The sequence below is a fragment of the Macaca thibetana genome, chromosome 6 (assembly GCF_024542745.1).
Source record: "Macaca thibetana thibetana isolate TM-01 chromosome 6, ASM2454274v1, whole genome shotgun sequence".
Taxonomy (NCBI): domain Eukaryota; kingdom Metazoa; phylum Chordata; class Mammalia; order Primates; family Cercopithecidae; genus Macaca; species Macaca thibetana.
Window position 1 is genome coordinate 1,879,851 of NC_065583.1, and position 19,997 is coordinate 1,899,847.

At 61.1% G+C, this 19,997-nt stretch overlaps 3 protein-coding genes and 1 pseudogene across 5 annotated transcripts in view; 1 reads left to right on the plus strand and 3 right to left on the minus strand.

The window, feature by feature from the left end:
• SQSTM1 (sequestosome 1) overlaps positions 1-834 on the minus strand; it is a 38,861-nt gene extending 38,027 nt beyond the window's left edge. The window contains exon 1 of one of the 3 annotated variants that reach the window (XM_050794238.1): positions 703-834. The gene's annotated coding sequence lies outside the window, so the exon portion shown is untranslated. Of the gene's footprint in view, positions 1-149; positions 172-702 lie in introns of those variants that run through there. The other 2 variants (XM_050794236.1, XM_050794237.1) reach the window with 2 other exon arrangements.
• Positions 668-9,483, plus strand: MGAT4B (alpha-1,3-mannosyl-glycoprotein 4-beta-N-acetylglucosaminyltransferase B). The gene is made up of 15 exons (XM_050794189.1): positions 668-779; positions 5,257-5,442; positions 5,532-5,672; positions 5,760-5,893; positions 6,273-6,319; positions 6,527-6,640; positions 6,864-6,939; positions 7,035-7,149; positions 7,464-7,594; positions 7,793-7,900; positions 7,982-8,175; positions 8,507-8,585; positions 8,665-8,752; positions 8,823-8,935; positions 9,032-9,483. Exons 1-15 carry the CDS (start codon positions 683-685, stop codon positions 9,053-9,055), a joined length of 1,647 nt encoding a protein of 548 aa, XP_050650146.1. The 5' UTR covers positions 668-682; the 3' UTR covers positions 9,056-9,483.
• Positions 9,484-10,604: 1,121 nt separating this feature from the next.
• LTC4S (leukotriene C4 synthase) lies at positions 10,605-13,420 on the minus strand. The gene is made up of 5 exons (XM_050794267.1): positions 12,969-13,420; positions 11,434-11,533; positions 11,262-11,332; positions 11,095-11,176; positions 10,605-10,864 (listed from the first exon to the last, which is right to left on the minus strand). Exons 1-5 carry the CDS (start codon positions 13,024-13,026, stop codon positions 10,723-10,725), a joined length of 453 nt encoding a protein of 150 aa, XP_050650224.1. The 5' UTR covers positions 13,027-13,420; the 3' UTR covers positions 10,605-10,722.
• A 247-nt stretch (positions 13,421-13,667) lies between these two features.
• On the minus strand, positions 13,668-16,902 carry LOC126956928 (uncharacterized; annotated as a pseudogene).
• Positions 16,903-19,997: the final 3,095 nt, after the last annotated feature.

The following is a 19,997-nucleotide window of genomic DNA, read 5'->3' on the forward strand; positions in this document are numbered from 1 at the left end:
ACGCTCGGGAAACAGCCCAGAGAACGTGCGAGTGGGGTCGGGGTCCGCGCGCGGAGGAGATGTTGCCGAGAAGAGTACCTGGGCCCGAGAGCGCCGCCCCCGCCGCCCGCGCCGGCTGCGGTCGACCCGCACTCCCACTCCGGCCTTACCTGAGGCCGACTCGCACGAGCCCAAGCGGGGCTGCGGGAGCCGGTCGGGATCGCGTGCGCCGGCCCCCACCCCGCCCCTCGCGGCGCTGGCGGCGGCGGTGCTGCGGCCCCTTTAAATCCGGGCCGCCCCGCCCTGCGCCGTCGACTCCGCGGCGGCCCCAGATCCAGGCCCCAGATCCAGGCCGGGCCGCGGCTCTCGCCGCCCAGCCCAGCCCAGCCCGGCCTGGCCCGGCCCTGCCGCGGAGGCGAGGCCGCCAGTGTCCCGCGCCCCTGATACCTGCAGTGAGCCTGATATCTGCCTCTGCTCCTCTGAGCCTGTTCCTTTTCCCTGAGTACAGGGCACAAAGCTTGCGCCCTGAGAAGCGGCAGGCGCGCTCCCCGGCCCGGTCCCTGCCCGGCCCCGGCCCCCCCGCCCCTCCCCGCCCCGGGGCCGGGGCCCCTGCAGCCGCCGCCTTTCGACCCCTGCGCCCCGGCCCCGGTTCCCCGGGCCATGCAGCCTCGGCCCCGCGGGCGCCCGCCGCGCATCGGAGGAGATGAGGCTCCGCAATGGCACCTTCCTGACGCTGCTGCTCTTCTGCCTGTGCGCCTTCCTCTCGCTGTCCTGGTACGCGGCACTCAGCGGCCAGAAAGGTAAGCGCGACCCCCGCCCGGCCGGCCCGGCCCGCACCTGGCGCACCTGGGCGTCGGCGGCGGGAGCGGGCCCGGCGGTGGCCGCGGGAGGCGGCCGGAAGCCGACGCAGGCGCCCCTTCCCCGCCCGGGCGGCGCGGAGGACGCCCCTCCCACCCTCCCCCACTTGTTTGCTGCTGGAGCCGCGGCGTCCTCCTCGGGCCCGGGCTGCGCCTGCCCGCCCAGCGCTGGCCGCGCCCGTGGGTGCCCCGGACCGGACTCCGCGGGCGCAGCTGAGCTGGGGACCCATGGGGGTCTCGGCACAGACCCAAGGTCACAGAGGTCCCGGAACGCCAGCCACAGCCACTTGGGCAGGACCTGGGCCGGCGTGAGGGACACAGGCGCGAGGGCACCGCTAGGCGGTCAGGCATCCCCCCACCCGCCCTCCCCCGACCCTGCCTCCCGCAGCCCCGCGCCGGCCTGGGCGACCCCGGCGTGACACCCGGTCCTGGGTCTCCCTCGCCGACCCCCGGGCGCCCGGAACGCCTCGGCAGCATCCGGCCTATGGGAGCGGGGGAGGGAGGGAGAGGCGTCCTGAGCCAGCCCGGCCACTGCTGCCCTGCGCTCCTGTGCGGCCCCAGCCCCTCCCCCGCACCCCGAGCTTCCCGGGCTGGCCCCCGCCCTCCGCGTCCGCCCAGCGCTCTTGCAGGCGGAGGGTGCAGACCGACCCCCCGCTCCCCGCTCCCCGCCCCCCTGACCGGTCTTGGCGATGGTGGGGCCGAGTAGGGCCTGAGCCCTCCGAGGCGCTCTTCCCCTAGCCTGGAGGTACCGGGAGAGTGGCCTCCTGCCTGCCTGCCTGCTGGAGGCCTAAGCGGGCTGAGGCCACCTGCCCCCTTGGCCTCCCTGCCACCTGCTTCCCTGTTTCCCTGTCCCGGAGCGCCACCCCAGAGAGGCTGAGGAGGCTGGGAGGACCTGGACCCTTCCGGACCCTCCGAGCCTCAGCTACCCTCACCGAGCTCTGCCAGCGCGCCCGCCTGCCGCACTTGTTCTGTCAGAGCAGAGGCCTGGGCTGGCCTTGGGGCTCCAGGGCCAGAGCCCCATCACCCAGGGACTCTGCCGGGAGACTGCAGGACAGGGGAGGGAGAGCTGGGGCAGAGGCCCCGGTGGTGGCGTATATTATCAAGGGCAGGCATGACTGGGGCAGAATTATCTGTAGGTAGGGTGTGTCACCTGGGGAAGGACATTCTGGGTCCTTGGCAGGGTGACTAGCAGACTGGCATGAAGGCCTAGGTGGGGCCTTATCTGAAGGGCTAGGGCACACTCTTCCAGTCGTGGGTAGAGCCATGAGCCCTTGCCCTTTGTCCTCAGCCAGTGTGTGTCTCCCACAGCAGCCACATGCCGCCAGATTGATGTCAGGAGCCACCTCTGCAAGCCTGGCTTACCACAGGGAGCCAGTCTCCGGGACAGCAGAGTGAGGGAGAGGCGCTGGCTCCGTGGGACCCGCTGTGCCTGGGGGCATCCGGGAGGCTGGCTCTTTGAGGGCCTGGGGAACAGGAGAGCTAAGAAGGGGAGCACTTAGATTCAAGGACCCAGCCCCTAGGGGAGGGAAGCCTAAGGATCCTGTGAGGCATGAGTAGGGGGTGACCTAGGCCTGCCTTGTTGAGGGGCTGTCACTGTTTCTGTGGTGACTCAGTGAAGCTAGGAATCCAGGCTATTATGTGAACCCATCTCATTGTCACATGTAGAAAGTCTGTCTTAAGCCCCTGGTGAAACCAGGCTTAGCCAGTCTGAGGCCAAATTGGAACCTGGCCTCCACTTTGCAGCCAGCGGGGGTCCAGGAACTTGAGGGAAGAACCCAGGAAGTGGAATCTGCAGAGAAGGAAGGAGGTGGGCAGGGAACCAGAGAGGAAGGACAGCAGGTGCGGGCGTCATCCTGGAAGCCCAAGGTCAAGCCCAGGACGGCCTCTTTAGACTAATGCAAAATGGACCCTGGAGAAGGGTTTGGGGCCCAGTTTCATATCTGGCCTGTGGAGCAGCTCTGCCAGCACTCAAACTGTGGCCTTCAGCCAAGCACCTGCTGAGGATCTGCCCAGGGAGGCAGACCCTTGCGGGCAGCCCAGGGTCTCAGCCACACAGCTCTCCCAGCCTCCAGGCTGTCCCCCTCCCCAGGCCTGGACCTCAGCCATGATGGACACCCTCCTTGACTCCTAGGAGGGTGCAGGGTCTGGAGAGGAGACAGACATCTGCCGCACACATGCATGGTGACAGCAGACTGTTAACGGGCCTGATACCTGCCCATGCCCCTCTGATCCTGTTCCTTTTCCCTGAATACAGGGCACAAAGGTTGTGCCCCAGCTTGGCTCTTTAATCTTTTCCCAACCAAGAGGGAAGCAGGGGGAACTGTGGTTTGCGGGCCTCAGGGTGTCCTAATGACTCGCCTCCAGGGAGGGTTACACAGCCTCCAGGCCTCATTGCTGCTGTTCTTAACAATGTGGCCCTGAGGCAGGAAGGTATGGCAGGGGCTCCCAGGCTGGCCCCTCTCCTCACCTGAGCTGCCTCCCCAGCTCCTGAAGGTTAGAGGGTGTCAGCATGGCTTGGCAGAGCCCTGGCATGGGGCCTGGCCCATGGGGAGGCAGTCACAGAGTTCGACCCACAGTTGAGGGCCAGGCGGGTGGGGGAGCTGGCAGGCGGGGGAGGCTGCCCAGGGCCAGGGCCTGCAGTGTGAAGGGAAATGACAGAAGGGTTGGTGTAAGTGGGAGCCCGTGGGTCCCTTTACCTCCTGGTAAACAGGACCTGGGGGAGAGGGGAGGCCCCTAGGAAGGAAGCCAGGGTAAGGAGCAGGCTGTTTCCAGGGTGATTCAGGCAGCGTCACCCACCACTGCCCACCCAGCCTGTCCATCTGAGGCAGTCATGTGGGACAGAGAAAGCCAGGGTGGGGCTCGGGGATGGGCAGTGGCTGTAAGTAGGCAAGCGGGGACTGGCATCTAGGCAGGAGGGAGGCACACCTGCAGGTGCAGGTGGCTCTGAACCCACTCCTGATGGCTCTGTAGGCCTCTGCACCTCCAGTCCCATCCCTGTGGGCAACCGCTGCCTACACCTCGGTGTCGCCCAGCAATGGGTGAGTGTCGGGGGTAGCCAGCTCTGCATTCAAAGGGTCAGGTTTCCAGGGTAACCTAGCCCCTGAGCCCAGCGTGGAGCCTGGCAGATCCGGTAATCTGACTCCCCCTTCCCTCCCGCCAGGGCCTGTCCAGAGGCTCCACTTGGCCTCAGCCTTAGCCCCAGAGAGGCAGGGCGTGGGAGGGCGGGGGCTAGCTTCTTGGGTAAGAGATGCCTCAGGGAAGATCCACTTGGCTCCCTGCTCCTTACACCTTTCCCTCCTGCCCAGGTCCACCCCTTCCTATTCCCTGGTCGCTTGGCACTTCGACCTCCTGCCTCTGCTTTGGAAAGGGGTGTGTCCTGAGGTGACTGGACTTTGCCTGATCATGACCTTGATCACGCACAGGGCCGCTGGCGGGGTGAGGCCATCCCACGGAACTCTGGGGTCTGTGAACCCACCAAGGATCAAGGAATGGAAGAGCTATCTGTGGGTAGAGGGAGTTCTGTCAGGCGTCTTAAACTTGGAGACTTGGAAACATAAGGCCTTGCAGGCCACATAGGTTTTCAGAGGCTCGCCGGGCAGAGGCCTTGAGCGTACTTCCGCAGGGACTGTGGGCACCCAGCCACCGGGAGGTTGTTGATCTCAGTCTTGCTCACTGGTCCTTGCCAGACTGGTGGTGCCTCTCTACTGTCGGGCAGCCCTACCTGTGTGCTGCCCATCTGCCTACAGCCCTCATGCCTGGGCCCAGCTGGAGCTTCTGACATGGGTCCCCTGGGGGGGCATGCGGACCCTTCAGGGTGCCCCAGGCACAGCACAGGTCTCCAGAGACACAGGCACCAGAGCATTCAGAGCTAGTCCCCTCGCTGCTGTTGACTGTCCTTGAGCAATGAAGTGAGGTGGGCTCCTGGAACTGCAGCAGCCACCCCCCGGGCCATTGTGAGGCTAACAATCCAGGGCAAGGTGGGCAACCAGCGACTGCCACGAGGACAGTGAAGAACTAGCACCAGGACCTTGGGTATCCCATGCCCTGGAAGGAGCATGTGCTGCAAAAAGCAAGAGTGGGCTTTGGAGGCCAACGGACAGAGCGGCTTCGGTCTGAGGCTGTTCCAGCCCTTGCTTAGGATCCACCTACCTAGGTCTGGAAATTGTATTCCCACTTCAGACGCCTCCTCAGAGAATAAAATAACCCCGGGAAGAGGGCAAATTCCCCTGGTTTTCTCCCCACAAGCATTCGTGTCAGTGTAATTTCAGAGTGACCCCAGCTGTCTCACGTGTGGCAGGCACGAGAACAGATGTAAATGAGCTGTTGCACAGATGGGCACCCAGATGTGTGCGCTGGCACTAAAGGGGCCCTAGGGCGGCTCTAGACTGCCCCCTCGTGACGGCTTGCGTACCACCTGCAGGCGACGTTGTGGACGTTTACCAGCGGGAGTTCCTGGCGCTGCGCGATCGGTTGCACGCAGCTGAGCAGGAGAGCCTCAAGCGCTCCAAGGAGCTCAACTTGGTGCTGGACGAGATCAAGAGGGCCGTGTCGGAAAGGCAGGCGCTGCGAGACGGAGACGGCAATCGCACCTGGGGCCGCCTAACAGGTGAGGTCTGGGGCGGGAGGGGGAAAAGGCGGGGGTGGGCTGGTTGTAGGCTCCCTGGTCTCAGTCCCGATCCTTCACGACCCACCCAGAGGACCCCCGATTGAAGCCGTGGAACGGCTCACACCGGCACGTGCTGCACCTGCCCACCGTTTTCCACCACCTGCCACACCTGCTGGCCAAGGAGAGCAGTCTGCAGCCCGCGGTGCGCGTGGGCCAGGGCCGCACGGGAGGTAGGGGCGTGGGCAGGGAGGAGCATGGGGTAGGGGTGGCGGGTTCCCCCCACGCCCTTCCCAGCGTCGCGCCTCCGTCCCCCATAGTGTCGGTGGTGATGGGCATCCCGAGCGTGCGGCGCGAGGTGCACTCGTACCTGACTGACACTCTGCACTCGCTCATCTCCGAGCTGAGTCCGCAGGAGAAGGAGGACTCGGTCATCGTGGTGCTGATCGCTGAGGCAAGTGAGCCAGGACGCGTGGTTGGGGGACATTCAGAGGAGCCCCCGTGGTATAGAACTGACAGCAGGAGCCATTCAGGAGGAGAAAGCTGTGGGAAGTTCAGTTGCTAGTTTCGTTCGCAAATGTTCCGAGATAGAAAGTTGAAAAGAAGGGGCTTCCTGGCGCCCTCTACCCCTAGGCACACCCCTCGCGCCACCCTTGGCCATGCCAGTCCCAAAGGGAAAGGGCTGTCTCTGGGGGTGCCCTTGCTCTGCTCTCGGCACAGCAGGCTCGCTACCTCCACGTGGGGGGCATCTGAAGCCATGCCCCTTCTCCAAGCCCTTCCAGGCCTTTTGGGGCAGCGGCAGCACTAAGGGAGGGTGCCTGGTCTCCCCACAGACCGACTCACAGTACACTTCGGCAGTGACAGAGAACATCAAGGCCTTGTGAGTACTGGTGACCCCAGAGAGCTGGTGGCAGGAGGGCTCTCTGCGGGGTGTTGTGCTGGCAGGTTCCTGCCTCCCCGTAGGTAGCGCCTTTCCTATCTTGTGGGGAGGCAGGGACCTGGTGGGGGAGGGGTGGGTGTGCAGAGTGGCCCAGCCCCTGTGGAGCCCCTGGAGGCTGCGTACGGACTGGGCCTTCCCGTCCCCCAGGTTCCCCACGGAGATCCATTCTGGGCTCCTGGAGGTCATCTCACCCTCCCCCCACTTCTACCCTGACTTCTCCCGCCTCCGAGAGTCCTTTGGGGACCCCAAGGAGAGAGTCAGGTACTAGCACTCCCCCATAGCCCCAGCAGCCTGCCCGCCTGTGCTGGGAACCCATCTACTGGTATCTGATTCCAGGGCGTTTCCCTGCAGTGCCCTGAATTCTCCACGGGAGGACCTGCGCATGGGGGTGGGGGGACAGAGGCTGCCCACCCAGCGGCTTCTCCGTGGAGCCACACTGGAGGGGGAGGGGTCTGAGCTCCTGAGGCCCCGCCCTGGCCCGCAGGTGGAGGACCAAACAGAACCTCGATTACTGCTTCCTCATGATGTACGCGCAGTCCAAAGGCATCTACTACGTGCAGGTCAGCCCCAAGCCCTGCGCTGCCCTGCCCTGCTATGGGTCTCGTCCATCTGGGTGCCCTTCCTGAGCCCCAGCCCCTCTCTGCTCAACCTGCAGCTGGAGGATGACATCGTGGCCAAGCCCAACTACCTGAGCACCATGAAGAACTTTGCGCTGCAGCAGCCTTCAGAGGACTGGATGATCCTGGAGTTCTCCCAGCTGGGCTTCATTGGTGTGCCCCTCCCCTAACCTGACCGTGCCTTTGAGTCCCACCCACCTCTGCCATCCTCTCCCAGTCCCACGCTGAGTCCGCTATGAGCCTTTGCCCAGGTTGGGCCCTGCCTGGTGTGCGTGCTGCAGCCCCGCCTGGCCTGTTCCCATTGCCTGTGCATCAGCCATATCTGGCCTCACCACCTGTCTGCCCCCTTGTGCTCACACCTGCCTGAAGCCTGCCCTGGGTTTGCTGTGGGACTCTCGGGGGCACCCTGCAGGGAGAAAGGAAGTACGGCAGAGCAGCACTGCCCACTCAGGCCCCCTTCCTACCAGGCAAGATGTTCAAGTCGCTGGACCTGAGCCTGATTGTAGAGTTCATCCTCATGTTCTACCGGGACAAGCCCATTGACTGGCTCTTGGACCATATTCTGTGGGTGAAAGTCTGCAACCCCGAGAAGGATGCGGTGAGCAAGAGCTGGAGGGATTGGCAGGGGCAGGGCCAAGGGGCAGGCAGCCTCCAGCACAAACTGTCCCTGTCCTTATATCTGATCACATAAGAGAGGGCACTGTCAACTGTGGGAGGGCCCTGGTAGCCTCCAGGAGAGGCCGTGTGGAGGAAGGAGGGCTCAGCCGAGTCCTGGGGTGTCGCCCGCCCTCCACAGAAGCACTGTGACCGGCAGAAGGCCAACCTGCGGATCCGCTTCAAGCCGTCCCTCTTCCAGCATGTGGGCACTCACTCCTCGCTGGCTGGCAAGATCCAGAAACTGAAGGTGGGCTGCCCTGCACGCTCTCCCTACGCCGGGGTCCAGGTCGGGGCCCATGCCATCACTGCTGTCCCTCCTCTGCTGCAGGACAAGGACTTTGGAAAGCAGGCGCTGCGGAAGGAGCATGTGAACCCGCCAGCAGAGGTGAGCACGAGCCTGAAGACATACCAGCACTTCACCCTGGAGAAGGCCTACCTGCGCGAGGACTTCTTCTGGGCCTTCACCCCTGCCGCGGGGGACTTCATCCGCTTCCGCTTCTTCCAGCCCCTAAGACTGGAGCGGTCAGTGCCAGCGCCTGGGTCTGCGATGGGGGGCGGGGCTGGGTGGCCCCTAGGGGTAGGCTCCACCAGCAAACCAACCTCACATTCCTCAGTGTCCTCATCTGAAGTGGGCCTCCTAACGGTAGCTACCTTGTGAGGACTAAGTCAGGCAGCCCTTAGGAGCTCAGCCATGTTTCACCTCACCATCCTCCCAGAGGAAGGCCCTGATCTCCTTGCACAGCCTGACAGCTGCCTGGGGGCCCCCGGTGCAGGCCTGGCCTTTCTCTGCTGGGCGCTGGCTGCTGTACTGGAGCGCTGCCCCTGCATAGCTCACAGGCCTGCCTGGCCGCAGGTTTTTCTTCCGCAGTGGGAACATCGAGCACCCGGAGGACAAGCTCTTCAACACGTCTGTGGAGGTGCTGCCCTTCGACGTAAGTGCGGTAGGGTGTGGTGTGCATTGAGGTCGGGCCTCCCGCAGCCACCTGCTTCAGCCCTTGGTTCTGCCCCTAGAACCCTCAGTCGGACAAGGAGGCCCTGCAGGAGGGCCGCACCGCCACCCTCCGGTACCCTCGGAGCCCCGACGGCTACCTCCAGATTGGTGGGTAGGGGGCTGGGGGAGAGCGTGGGCTGGGGTTCGGGGACACCCTCTCAGCGCTGCCCTCCCCCAGGCTCCTTCTACAAGGGAGTGGCAGAGGGAGAGGTGGACCCAGCCTTCGGCCCTCTGGAAGCGCTGCGCCTCTCGATCCAGACGGACTCCCCTGTGTGGGTGATTCTGAGCGAGGTGAGGCCGGGCAGGGCCAGGCCAGGCGCGGGGAGTAGCCAGAGAGACCCTGGCGGAGCTCAGAGGCCCTGCTGACCCTGGGTCCGGCTCTTCCAGATCTTCCTGAAAAAGGCCGACTAAGCTGCGGGCTTCTCCCTGTGGCCAGCCCTGAAGCCCACGTTTCTGGGGATGTCGTCACTGCCGTCCCCGGAGGGCCAAATACGGCCCCGCCCGAAGGGTTCTGCCTGGCGCCGGGCTTGGGCCAGCCTGGGGTCCGCCGCTGGCCCGGAGGCCCTAGGAGCTGGTGCTGCCCCCGCCCGCCGGGCCGCGGAGGAGGCAGGCGGCCCCCACACTGTGCCTGAGGCCCGGAACCGTTCGCACCCGGCCTGCCCCAGTCAGGCCGTTTTAGAAGAGCTTTTTCTTGGGCGCCCGCTGTCTCTGGCGCGAACACTGGAATGCATATACTACTTTATGTGCTGTGTTTTTTATTCTTGGATACATTTGATTTTTTCACGTAAGTCCACATATACTTCTATAAGAGCGTGACTTGTAATAAAGGGTTAATGAAGTGTGTGCCTCCAATGTGAACGCCCTGGACATCTCCCTCTGCCCCTGCGCCTGGCTTCATTTGTCTGGTCTGTGCCCCAATGTGCCAACTAAGCCCAGCACTGGGCCTCCCCACCCAGCATCAGCAGCGACCTTGCCTTGCTAAGTCAAGGACCCAGCCTGGCCTGCAGGCGCAGTGCCACCTCGGCGCCACCTCACCCCCGTTCCTAAGATCAGGCCGCAAAGGCAGTAATTCACTGGTGAAAGGAGCTCAGAATCCGGGACCACAATACCCACAGCAAGTCCCCCGATGCCTCCCCCATGTCCAAGGCCTGCCATGAGGCCTTCCCTTAGCTCCTCAAGCTGAAGGCATTTCCCAGCCTCCTTGTTCCCCTCCGTGTGTCTCAGCTTGGTCCTCATCCTGGGTCCCCGACACCCTCCTCTGGCACGTTAGGGTCTCCCGCTCACCTCAGGGCCTTTGCACACACCGTTGCCCCTGCTTGGCAAGCTCTCCTTTCTCCGTTTCTCCTGCATACTCGGCTAAAAGTCACTTGTTTGTTTTGTGGGCCTCCCCTGGATCCCCAAGCCTTCTGGACATTTCCTTGAGACCACCTGTCACTGACTCACTATGTTCCCATGGTGCCCGCAGCTCTGCGGACCTGGGAGGGCTGCCCTGAACACCTACAGTTAACAAGGGGGACCCAGTGCTGACCAAAAGGCCCCTGCCCTCACCCGGGGAGAGATCCACAGGCTGTGGGTGGCACTGCAGCTGCACAGCTAGTTGCTGGGCCCCGCGCCTGCAGGCTAGTGTCAGCTGCGAAGGCCAGGGAACGAGGGACTGGGTGGCTGAGAGTCAGGAGAGGGGAGGCCCCTGAGGAGGGGGACCGGTGAGGAGACCGCTGAGCGCTAGCTGGGTGAACCCCGGCAGGACTGGGCGGCCTTGTAACCCAGAGGCTGAGTAGGGAGTGGGGTGGGAGGTGAAGACCGGATCCAGTCCCGCCCCAGGGGGAGGTCCCATTCCTTCGCAGCCCCTCCCACGCCGCCTCTAGGAAGCCCGCCGGGCTGCCCGGGCTTGGGCTGGGCCCCTCCAGGGTCCGTAGCCCGCGGTGCGCCACCCCCGCGGACCCAGAAAACGCAGCCCGGGTCTCGGTCACGAGAACTTTAATGATAGAGACTAGGATGCGGAGGCGAGCGCCGCTTCCCGGGGCAGCTGGAGGCTCCGGCTCTTCGTTCCCGGCTCCGCCGGCCCAGCGGCCTTGGTCTCAGGCCCACGGCAGCACCGTCCGCAGCCGTCCGAGGAGCGCGGCGCGCAGCGCGGCCGGGAGGAAGTGGGCGAGCAGGCCGAGCGCAGCCAGCGCCACCAGCAGCCAGAGGGCGCGCGCGCTCGCGTACAGGGGTGCCAGCCTGCGGGCGGCGGTCAGCGGGGCGGTGGCGCGAGAAGGCCCCGCTTCTTCCCCGCCCCAGCCCCGGCCCCGCGGGGACTTCCTCCGGCCGCCGCTAGGGCTCGCCCACCGAATTCCCAAAGGCGCTGGGCTCCGGCCCGTCGTCCGCCCCCAGCTTGGGTCCCGCTCCCCAGGACCCCGCCCACCCGCGACCTTTCCCCGGCCCCGCCCCGCTGCCCGCCCGGCCCTCACCTGAGCTGCGCGGAGCTGGCGTAGCCCTGGAAGTAGCGGAGGCGCGCGAACAGGTAGACCAGGCCGCACAGCGCCGCCGCCCCTGCGAGAGGTGCGCGCGGACCTCGTGAGCGTGCTGCGCGGCCGCCAGGGGGTCCAGCGCGTGCGCCCCAGCCCCACACCCCGACCTTCATGAAAGAAGATGCCGGCGACCCAGAGCGTGGCGAGGAATAGCGGGAAGTACTCGCTGCAGTTCACCCTGCGGTGGGCGGGTGGGATGAGCACGCCGGCCGGGCTGGTCCTGCGACCTGGACCCGCCCGGGGCTCGCTCCCGTCCCGCGCCCTCCCGCCGCGCCTCACTGGGCTCGGTAGACGCGCTCGAACTCGGGTGGGCCGGTGGTGAGCGGCGGCGATACGCGGAAGGCCCTGCGCGCCGAGATCACCTGCAGGGAGAAGTAGGCTGGGGGAGGAGGGGGAGCAGGAGTCAGGTCTGGACACCCGAAGCCCCGGAGATGGGAGTGGGAAGGATCCTTCACTTGGCCGTGTCCTCTCTTCCCTAAGGCGGAACAATTCCCCGCTCTCTCCTGAGTGAGGAGACCTCCCTTCTGACCCATCCCTGGCCTGCCCTGTGTCCCTGACATTCAGCGGGGAGGGCAGGACTGAAGCCTGGGGCACAGAGAGGCCCTGTCCCAACCTGTGAGTGTATGGGGGAGGGTGGGTGATTGAGGCACAGGGACACCTGCTCAGAGAGAGATCACCTGAGTCCTTGTTTCTGAATCATTTCACTCGCAAAACACAGGCAAATGCAGCTTTCAGGTCCCTGGCCAGCAAGTGCCTCGGGAGCCTGAGGGCAGAGCTGGCCGCATCCTGCCAGGTGCAAGGAAGCACACTCCCTGTAGCTAACAGTCCCTGGTCACCCACCTACCAGAGCCCACCAGCAGGGCCCTCTGACCCTGCCTCAGGCCAGGATCACTAAAGCCTGGGTCCCTGTGGCTCCAAACCTGTTTCTCTGTTCCTGCATTCTGGTCCCAGGCCTAAATCTGACAGACACCTTCTCTTCTGCTCCCAGGAGGTTGCAGCTGGGACTCTCCTAGCCTAACCCCAGGACCCCAGGGCTGGGGTAGTTGCAGAGGGTGGGCTGGCCCCAAAGTTTCTTTGTGAGCAGGAGCCCTTCCCTCGGTCAGGGGAGGCCAGGCGAGACCACACACAGGCCAGTGCTGGCTGTGCAGTCCCTCCCGAGACCTCCCGTCTGACCATCTCCCCTTGAGTCCTGCAGCCCTGGCACCTTTGGTGCTGGGCACCCTGCAGACGGGTGTCACAGGGTGGCCATCCAGCTCAGTGTGGGTGCAGCTGGAGGTCAGGCTGGCCTGTCTGTTCAGCCTCTTCAGAGCCCCCTCCCCAGGCTGTGCCTTATCCTAGCCCACACACTGTGGGGCAGTGGTGTCTCTAAGTGGCTAGGATATCTGGCCCCGGAATGTGTCCTTTAGGGCCAGTCTGAGAAAGGCATTAAGCAGGCTCCTTTTAGGGGGCTGGAGGAAGGAGTCCCACCTCTGCCCTGCTCCACATGGTCCCAGTATGGAGGTGCCTCCTTTGAAGCAGGGCCAGGGACTGGGGGCCGCTTGCTGGGACGCCCAGAGAGGGGACAGCTGGAAAGAGCAGGGCTCAGCTTCCCCAAGCCCATGGCTATCCCACCATTTGTTCTGGCACCCTTGCCACCCCCAAGTCCTACAGCTCTCACAGCCAGGTGCCCCCCCAGGTCCCTGGAAGTCCCCACCCTCCTCCAGCTTGGACCTGGGCTGGAGTCCCTGCCTCTGCCCTCCACCTGGACCTAGGGGGCAAAGGGCAGGCTGTAGGGATCTGAGGCCCACCCTCTTCCTAGATAGGAGCCAGCCCACCTTGCAGCAGGACTCCCAGGAGGGTGACGGTGGCCAGTAGAGCTACCTCGTCCTTCATGGTGCCGTCGGCTGCGGTGGCACGGGCTGTGTGTAGAGGCGAGCTGGGGAACACTCAGCCCCGTCTGCTGCTCAGAGGTCAGCCCAGGAAAGGAAGAGCAGCCTCAGTGCTCTCCCCGCCCCAACTCAGTGGAGGGGGTGCGTGGGGGTGTGACCATACCACACAGAGCCAGGGAGCCAGGCCAGGCCTGCAGGGAGGAAACCAAAGTCTGGACAGGGGAGAGAAGCCAGCTGGAAACTGCCTCGCCACTTCCTGCTTGTTCGTGCTGCTTCCTTGCCTAGTCCCATGTGGCAGAGCCCAAGCTGTCCATCTGGGTCAGCTCCAGGTGTGGGTGTGCCCCCTGCTGCATCACCCCACTTTCTCCAGGGCCTTGGAGACCCCCACGTTATGCTGGAGCCAGCTCCAGGCTCCCGGCTGACTCCCCCACCCACCTTATCTGTTCCCTGCCCCCATCCAGACTGTTCTTGGCAACCCCTGCTGCACCCTCCTCTGCGGAAGCCCTTCCCAGTGCCTTTGGCTTCCGAATGGAGTCCCAGCGCCCCCCAGCCACACCGGGCCCCACCAAGCTCTTTTTTTTTTTTTTTTTTTGAGACGGAGTCTCGCTCTGTCACCCAGGCTGGAGTGCAGTGGCCGGATCTCAGCTCACTGCAAGCTCCGCCTCCCGGGTTCACGCCGTTCTCCTGCCTCAGCCTCCCGAGTAGCTGGGACTACAGGCGCCCGCCACCTCGCCCGGCTAATTTTTTTGTATTTTTAGTAGAGACGGGGTTTCACCGTGTTAACCAGCATGGTCTCGATCTCCTGACCTCGTGATCCGCCCGTCTCGGCCTCCCAAAGTGCTGGGATTACAGGCTTGAGCCACGGCGCCCGGCCCAAGCTCTTTTTCCTTCAGGAAACCTCATGCCTGCCAGCCTCAGTCGGTTGCAGGGGTTCCCTGCACAAGGGCCCCCTGGGTGGCGGGAGGGTCAACCCTTGTGGGCCATCCCTCTCTCGGGCCTCTCCTGGGCCTTCCACAACAGCCACCTGCCGTGACTTTCTGCCCTGCAGCCCTCTTGCCTCAAGGTAACAACCCTCCACAGCCTACCTAAGACAGCAGCCCTCCCCACACTCAGGCCCTGTGGTCTGGACGGCGCTGACTCCTGCCCCTTCCAGGCCTGTGAGATGGACACTGAGCCGAGGCTGACTCAAGATGGTAAGACATAGTTCTGGAAACTTCCTTAGAACTTTGGGACAGGAAACTCGGAGTGGGGAGGGGGACTGTGGCGGGCCACTCTGAGGAGGACAGACCCCACACCGCCAGGCAGAGGAAAGGCGGCACCTGAGGACTCCTGTCTGGAGCCCTGGGTGTCCCCCTTGCCCTGCCTGGAGCGCCCCCGGCCACCTCCCTCGCCCCGCCTGGAGCGCCCCTGGCCTCCCAGTCTAAGCAGTTGTGCCTAATGGCCACTTCCTCTTTTGGCTTGAGTGGGTTTGCGGTGTCTTTTGGTCAGACGTGGCAAAGTCCAGACTGACCCAGAAGCATGGGCAGGAGCTGGGGAGACCACACGCAGGTACAGTCCGTGCTGCAGGGGTCGGGCCGCATGGCTCTGCCCTCGCACCTGGTCCTTCCTTGCTGCCCCAAGCCCAGCTCCAGCCTGAGGCTTGGAGCCTGCCGGGCTCTCTCAGAATCCCTTCTTCCTCCTGCTCTGGGTATTGCCCCCGCCCCCGCCCCCAGAAACCAGATATGCCCCAGCTGGGGGCTCTGTGTGCTCCTCCAGGGCAGGGGCCAGGGCTCAGGCCCAGCCCCTGCTTTAGACCAAGGTGTGACAGTCATCTTGGGGCTCAGTGATGGAAGAGTGCCTCCTAGATCCTGGGACACAGATGCAGTGCCAGGGAGCAGTGGTGGCCGTGTCCTCAGACTGCCCACTCAGCCTCCTTCCTCCCTGAAACCTGCCCCACGGGGCCTGCCTGAAGGGTGGGATGCAGGCCACCACACAGCGGTTGACGGTGCCAGTGGGCTGTGCCCAGAGTGCCTGTGTGCACCATGCATGCATATCTGCATGCCCCTTGGTCCGTTGTCACACACCCATGTCTTTGTGCTTGTGGGTGTCCATGTGTCTTCATGAGTCCAGGCCCTCCTGTCGGCCAAGCTCTCATTTCCTCCAAGGCCTGAGTGTCCTCCCTTTGGAGTTCATCCCCTCATTCTGCAGCAGGAAGCCAAAGCCTGACATCAGCAGCTTCTGAGGAAGTCCCCTGGCGGATATGCAGGGCAGGGACCTGGGTCTTGGCTCCAGGAGCCCTCCCCGGGTCTCTTGGTCCCCACCTCCCTCCCTCTGAGCCTATCCAGGCTATCAGGGCCCTGCCTGGGCTCAAGCCAGCTCAAGCTGACAGAAGGGCCAGCCAAGCCCCCACCCCTGCTCAGGCCACCCAGCTTCCATCTTCCTATCTAGCTCTGGAGGCACCAGTATCAGGAGGGAAGCGAAAGCTCCTCCCTGAGCCTCCACAGAGCCCTAAGGAGCCTGTGATGCCCACCCTCCAGGACCTCTGGGAGGCAGAAAGGCTGGCAGAACCATTGCACAGAAAAGAAATCAGAACTTCTGTGGAGTAGATCATAAGCGGTGCATAACTCAGACCCTGAGCTTGAACAACACAGTTTATTTATAAATCATTTTATATTTGAGACAGGATCGTGCTCTGTTGCCCAGACTGGAGTGCAGTGCCTCAACATGCCTCACTGCATCCTGGAACTCCTGGGCTCAAGCAATCCTCCCACCTCAGCCTCCCAAGTAGCTGGGACCACAGGCTCTAATTTTTTTTTTTCCCCCCAGAGATGGAGTCTTGCTATGTTGGTCAGGCTGGTCTCAAACTCCTGGGCTCAAGTGATCCTCTGCCTCAGCCTCCCAAAGTGCTGGGATTACAGGCTTATTTTAGACTTACAAAAAAGTTGCAAAAATCTACAGTCTCGGTGAGGCGCGGTGGCTCACGCCTGTAATCCCAATACGAGGTCAAGAGATCGAGACCATCTTGGCTTGACACGGTGAAACCCCGTCTCTACAAAAAATACAAAACATTAGCCAGGTGTGATGGCAGGCGCCTGTAGTCCTAAGGAAGGAGACCACTACTACTCCTGCTGACCTCCTCCCCCCCGCCACCTTGCCTAGTTCACAAAACAGGAGGAAAGACAGAAAGAAACAAAAGTAAGATAAATAGCCAGACAACCTTGGCACCACCACCCGGCCCTAGGAGTTAAACAAAATAATAATAATAACATCAAACCCTGACCTAAACTACTTGTGTTATCTGTAAATTCCAGACACTGTAAGATAAAAAGCATTGTAAAACTTTCTGTTCTGTTAGCTGATGCATGTAGCCCCCAGTCACGTTCCCCACACTTGCTTGATTTATCATGACCCTTTTACATGGATCCCTTAAAGTTGTAAGCCTTTAAAAAGGCCGAGTATTTCTTCTTCAGGGAGCTCGGCTCTTAAGATGCAATAGATGCCGACGCTCCCGGCCGAATAAAAAACCTCTTCCTTCTTTAATCTGGTGTCTGAGGAGTTTTGTCTGCGGCTCGTCCTGCTACAGTCCCAGCTACTCGGGAGGCTGAGGCAGGAGAATGGCGTGAACCAGGCAGGCGGAACTTGCAGTGAGCCGAGATCGCGCTACTGCACTCCAGCCTGGGAGACAGAGGGAGACTCTGTCTCAAAAAAAAAAACAAAAACAGGCCGGGCGCGGTGGCTCAAGCCTGTAATCCCAGCACTTTGGGAGGCCGAGACGGGTGGATCACGAGGTCAGGAGATCGAGACTATCCTGGCTAACACAGTGAAACCCCGTCTCTACTAAAAAATACAAAAAAAAACTAGCCGGGCGAGGTGGCGGGCGCCTGTAGTCCCAGCTACTCAGGAGGCTGAGGCAGGAGAATGGCGTGAACCAGGCAGGCGGAACTTGCAGTGAGCCGAGATCGCGCTACTGCACTCCAGCCTGGGAGACAGAGGGAGACTCTGTCTCAAAAAAAACAAAAACAGAAACATAGACTTAGATAAAACATTTGTGAATCATACATATGATTTTTAAAAACCACTTTGTATTCAGAATATATAAAAACTCTCAAAAACTCTGGATAGTGAGAAGACAGTTTCCTGAGTAATGTGTGCGGATCCCTGTAGGGCAGGGATCACTTGCGGCACAGCTGAGAACTGATTCAGTCTGGAAGTGGCCTGGGATCATGAGAGCCTGGGTCTTTACTGGGGCAGCTAGCCTGGCTTCTCTCTGCTTCTCTGTTCTTTTCTTTTCTTTTTTTTTGAGATAGAGTCTTGCTCTGTCGCCCACACTGGAGTGCAGTGGCACGAACTCGGCTCACTGCAAGCTCCACCTCCCAGGTTCACACCATTCTCCTGCCTCAGCCTCCCAAGTAGCTGAGACTACAGATGCCCGCCACCACACCCACCTAATTTTTTTGGTATTTTTTAGTAGAGATGGGGGTCTCACCATGTTAGCCAGGATGGTCTTGATCTCCTGACCTTGTGATCCACCCACCTCAGCCTCCCAAAGTGCTGGAATTACAGGCATGAGCCACCGTGCCCGGCCTATTTATTTTATTTTTTTGAGACAGAGTCTTACTCTGTTGCCCAGGCTGGAATGCAATGGCGTGATCTCAGCTCACTGCAACCTCCGCCTCCTGGGTTCAAGCAATTCTCCTGCCTCAGCCTCCTGAGTAGCTGGAATTACAGGCATGCACCAACATGCCCAGTGTATTAGTCCATTTTCACGCTGCTCATAAAGATATACCCAAGTCGGGGGGGGCCTTACAATCATGGCAGAAGGCAAAGAGGAGCAAGTCACATCTTATGTGGATGGCAGCAGGCAAAGAGAGAGGAGCTTGTGCAGGGACACTCCCGTTTTGTTTTTTTTTTTTTTTTCTGGAGAGCAGTGGTGTGATCTCAGCTCACTGCAACCTCTGCCTCCCAGGTTCAAGCGATTCTCCTGCCTCACCCTCCTGAGTAGCTGGGATTACAGGTGCCCGCCACCACACCCAGCTAATTTTTTGTATTTTTATAAAAAGTACAAAAAAATACAGCCTGCCCATGTTGGGGGCTGTGATCCACCCACCTTGGCCTCCCAAAGTGTTGGGATTACAGGCGTGAGCCACCAAGCCTGGCCAATTTGATGGTTTTAAAAACAGGAGTTTCCCAGGCTGGGCCTGTCCTCACTTGAGGTCAGGAGTTCGAGACCGGCCTGCCCAACATGGCAAAACCCCGTCTCTACTAAAAATACAGAAATTAGCTGGGCATGGTGGCATGCACCTGTAATCCCAGCTACTCAGGCGGCTGAGACAGAATCACTTGAACCCAGAAGGCAGAGGTTGCAGTGAGCTGAGACTGCGCCATTGTACTCCAGCCTGGGCAAAAATTCAAGTTACTGCACTTTTGATCTCTTGCCACTAAGAAAGGCACATAGGCCTTGGTGGGTCTTTGGAGGTTTTGGATGCAACACAGTTCACACTTGGGACTGCTGCTTTGACTCCTGCCAGGATGCAGGGCCAGCGACCTCCTGCTGGGTTCACAAAATCGAGCACACCCCTGGTGCTAGAAATAACTGTGGTACAGACAGAGCCAGGTGGCGTTTCTAGCAGAAGCCTCGTAAGAGAGTCACAGTGCATAACCTTATGATCCCAGATCCAGGCTGTGTGTTCCCCAGCAGAGGATGGACATTGTTCCAAAAACAAAACAAACAAAACTGGACGTTGGGACATTGGGGCACGAAGTGACTGTGTGGCCAGAGCAGTCTGCCACAGGAGCTGGTTCTGTTGGGCCCAAGAAGTCCAACAGTGGGGCGGGCCCAAGGCCATCCTTCCACTGCAATGGAAGTGGTGCTCCAGCACCCACGGCGTCCCAGTGCACAGGTAAGCACAAGCAAGCTCCTATGTCACTCACTGCTGTGACTCCAGCATGCTTCCTGACAGTAGCCAAAACCTGCCCCCAGGGAGAGGCTCTCTTTCACCAACGGCTTGTGTTTCCAGGTTCCTGATGGTGTCTCTTGATGCACAGAAGCTCTTAAATTGACTGTAACAAATGAATCAGTGTTTTACCTTATGGTTAGCTCTTTTTGTGTCTTATCTAAGAAATTCTTCCCAACTCTGAGGTAATCAAGATAGTCTCCCATATTCAGGTCTGCAATCTACTGTAGTCCCAGCTACTCAGGAGGCTGAGGCAGGAGAATCGCTTGAATCCGGGAGGCAGAGGTTGCAGTGAGCAGAGATTGTGCCACTGCACTCCAGCCTGGGCGACAGGGTGAGACTCTGTCTCAAATTAAAAAAAAAAAAAAAATTCATTCATGAGGGTTCTGCCCTCAGGACCCAGTCACCTCTTAGTAGGCCCCACCTCCCAAAATGTTGCATTGGGGATTAAATCCAGCACATGAGCGTCTGGGGCATGCATTTAGCTCATTTGCTCTTTCTGGGTATTTCATATAAATGGAACTATACAATATGTGGTCTTTCGTGTCTGGCACAACTTAGCAAAATGTTTTTGAGGTCTTTGTAGTATTTTCACAACTTTTTTGTAAGGTTGAAAATATTTCAAAATGAAAAGCTAAAAAAAGAAAACATGGCCAGGCACGGAGGCTCACGTCCGTAATCCCAGCACTCTGGGAGGCCGAGGTGGGTGGATCACCTGAGGTCAGGAGTTGGAGACCAGCCTGGCCAACATGGTGAAACCCTGTCTCTACGAAAAACTACAAAAATTAGCCAGGCATGGTGATGGGCACCTGTAATCCCAGCAGCTACTCGGGAGGCTGAGGCAGGAGAATCGCTGGCTCCTGCCAGGATGCAGGGCAAGCAACCTCCTGCTTGGTTCACAAAATCCAGAGGCGGAGGTTGCAGTGAGCCAGGATCGCGCCACCGCACTCCAGTCTGGGCAACCGAGTGAGACTCTGTCTCAAAAAAAAAAAAAAAAAAAAAACCCATGAATTGCTTGTGGCCCCTTCCCTCATGGAAGGGA

Excerpts from the sequence above, each read along its gene's own strand:
- MGAT4B (XM_050794189.1), top strand. The coding sequence starts at position 683 with ATGAGGCTCCGCAATGGCACCTTCCTGACGCTGCTGCTCTTCTGCCTG. Across the intron at positions 5,894-6,272 it reads TCGTGGTGCTGATCGCTGAG|ACCGACTCACAGTACACTTC; the intron begins GCAAGTGAGCCA and ends GTCTCCCCACAG. Across the intron at positions 7,595-7,792 it reads GCAACCCCGAGAAGGATGCG|AAGCACTGTGACCGGCAGAA; the intron begins GTGAGCAAGAGC and ends CGCCCTCCACAG.
- LTC4S (XM_050794267.1), bottom strand. The coding sequence starts at position 13,026 with ATGAAGGACGAGGTAGCTCTACTGGCCACCGTCACCCTCCTGGGAGTC. Across the intron at positions 11,333-11,433 it reads GAGCGCGTCTACCGAGCCCA|GGTGAACTGCAGCGAGTACT; the intron begins GTGAGGCGCGGC and ends CGCCCACCGCAG. Across the intron at positions 11,177-11,261 it reads CGGCATCTTCTTTCATGAAG|GGGCGGCGGCGCTGTGCGGC; the intron begins GTCGGGGTGTGG and ends CACCTCTCGCAG.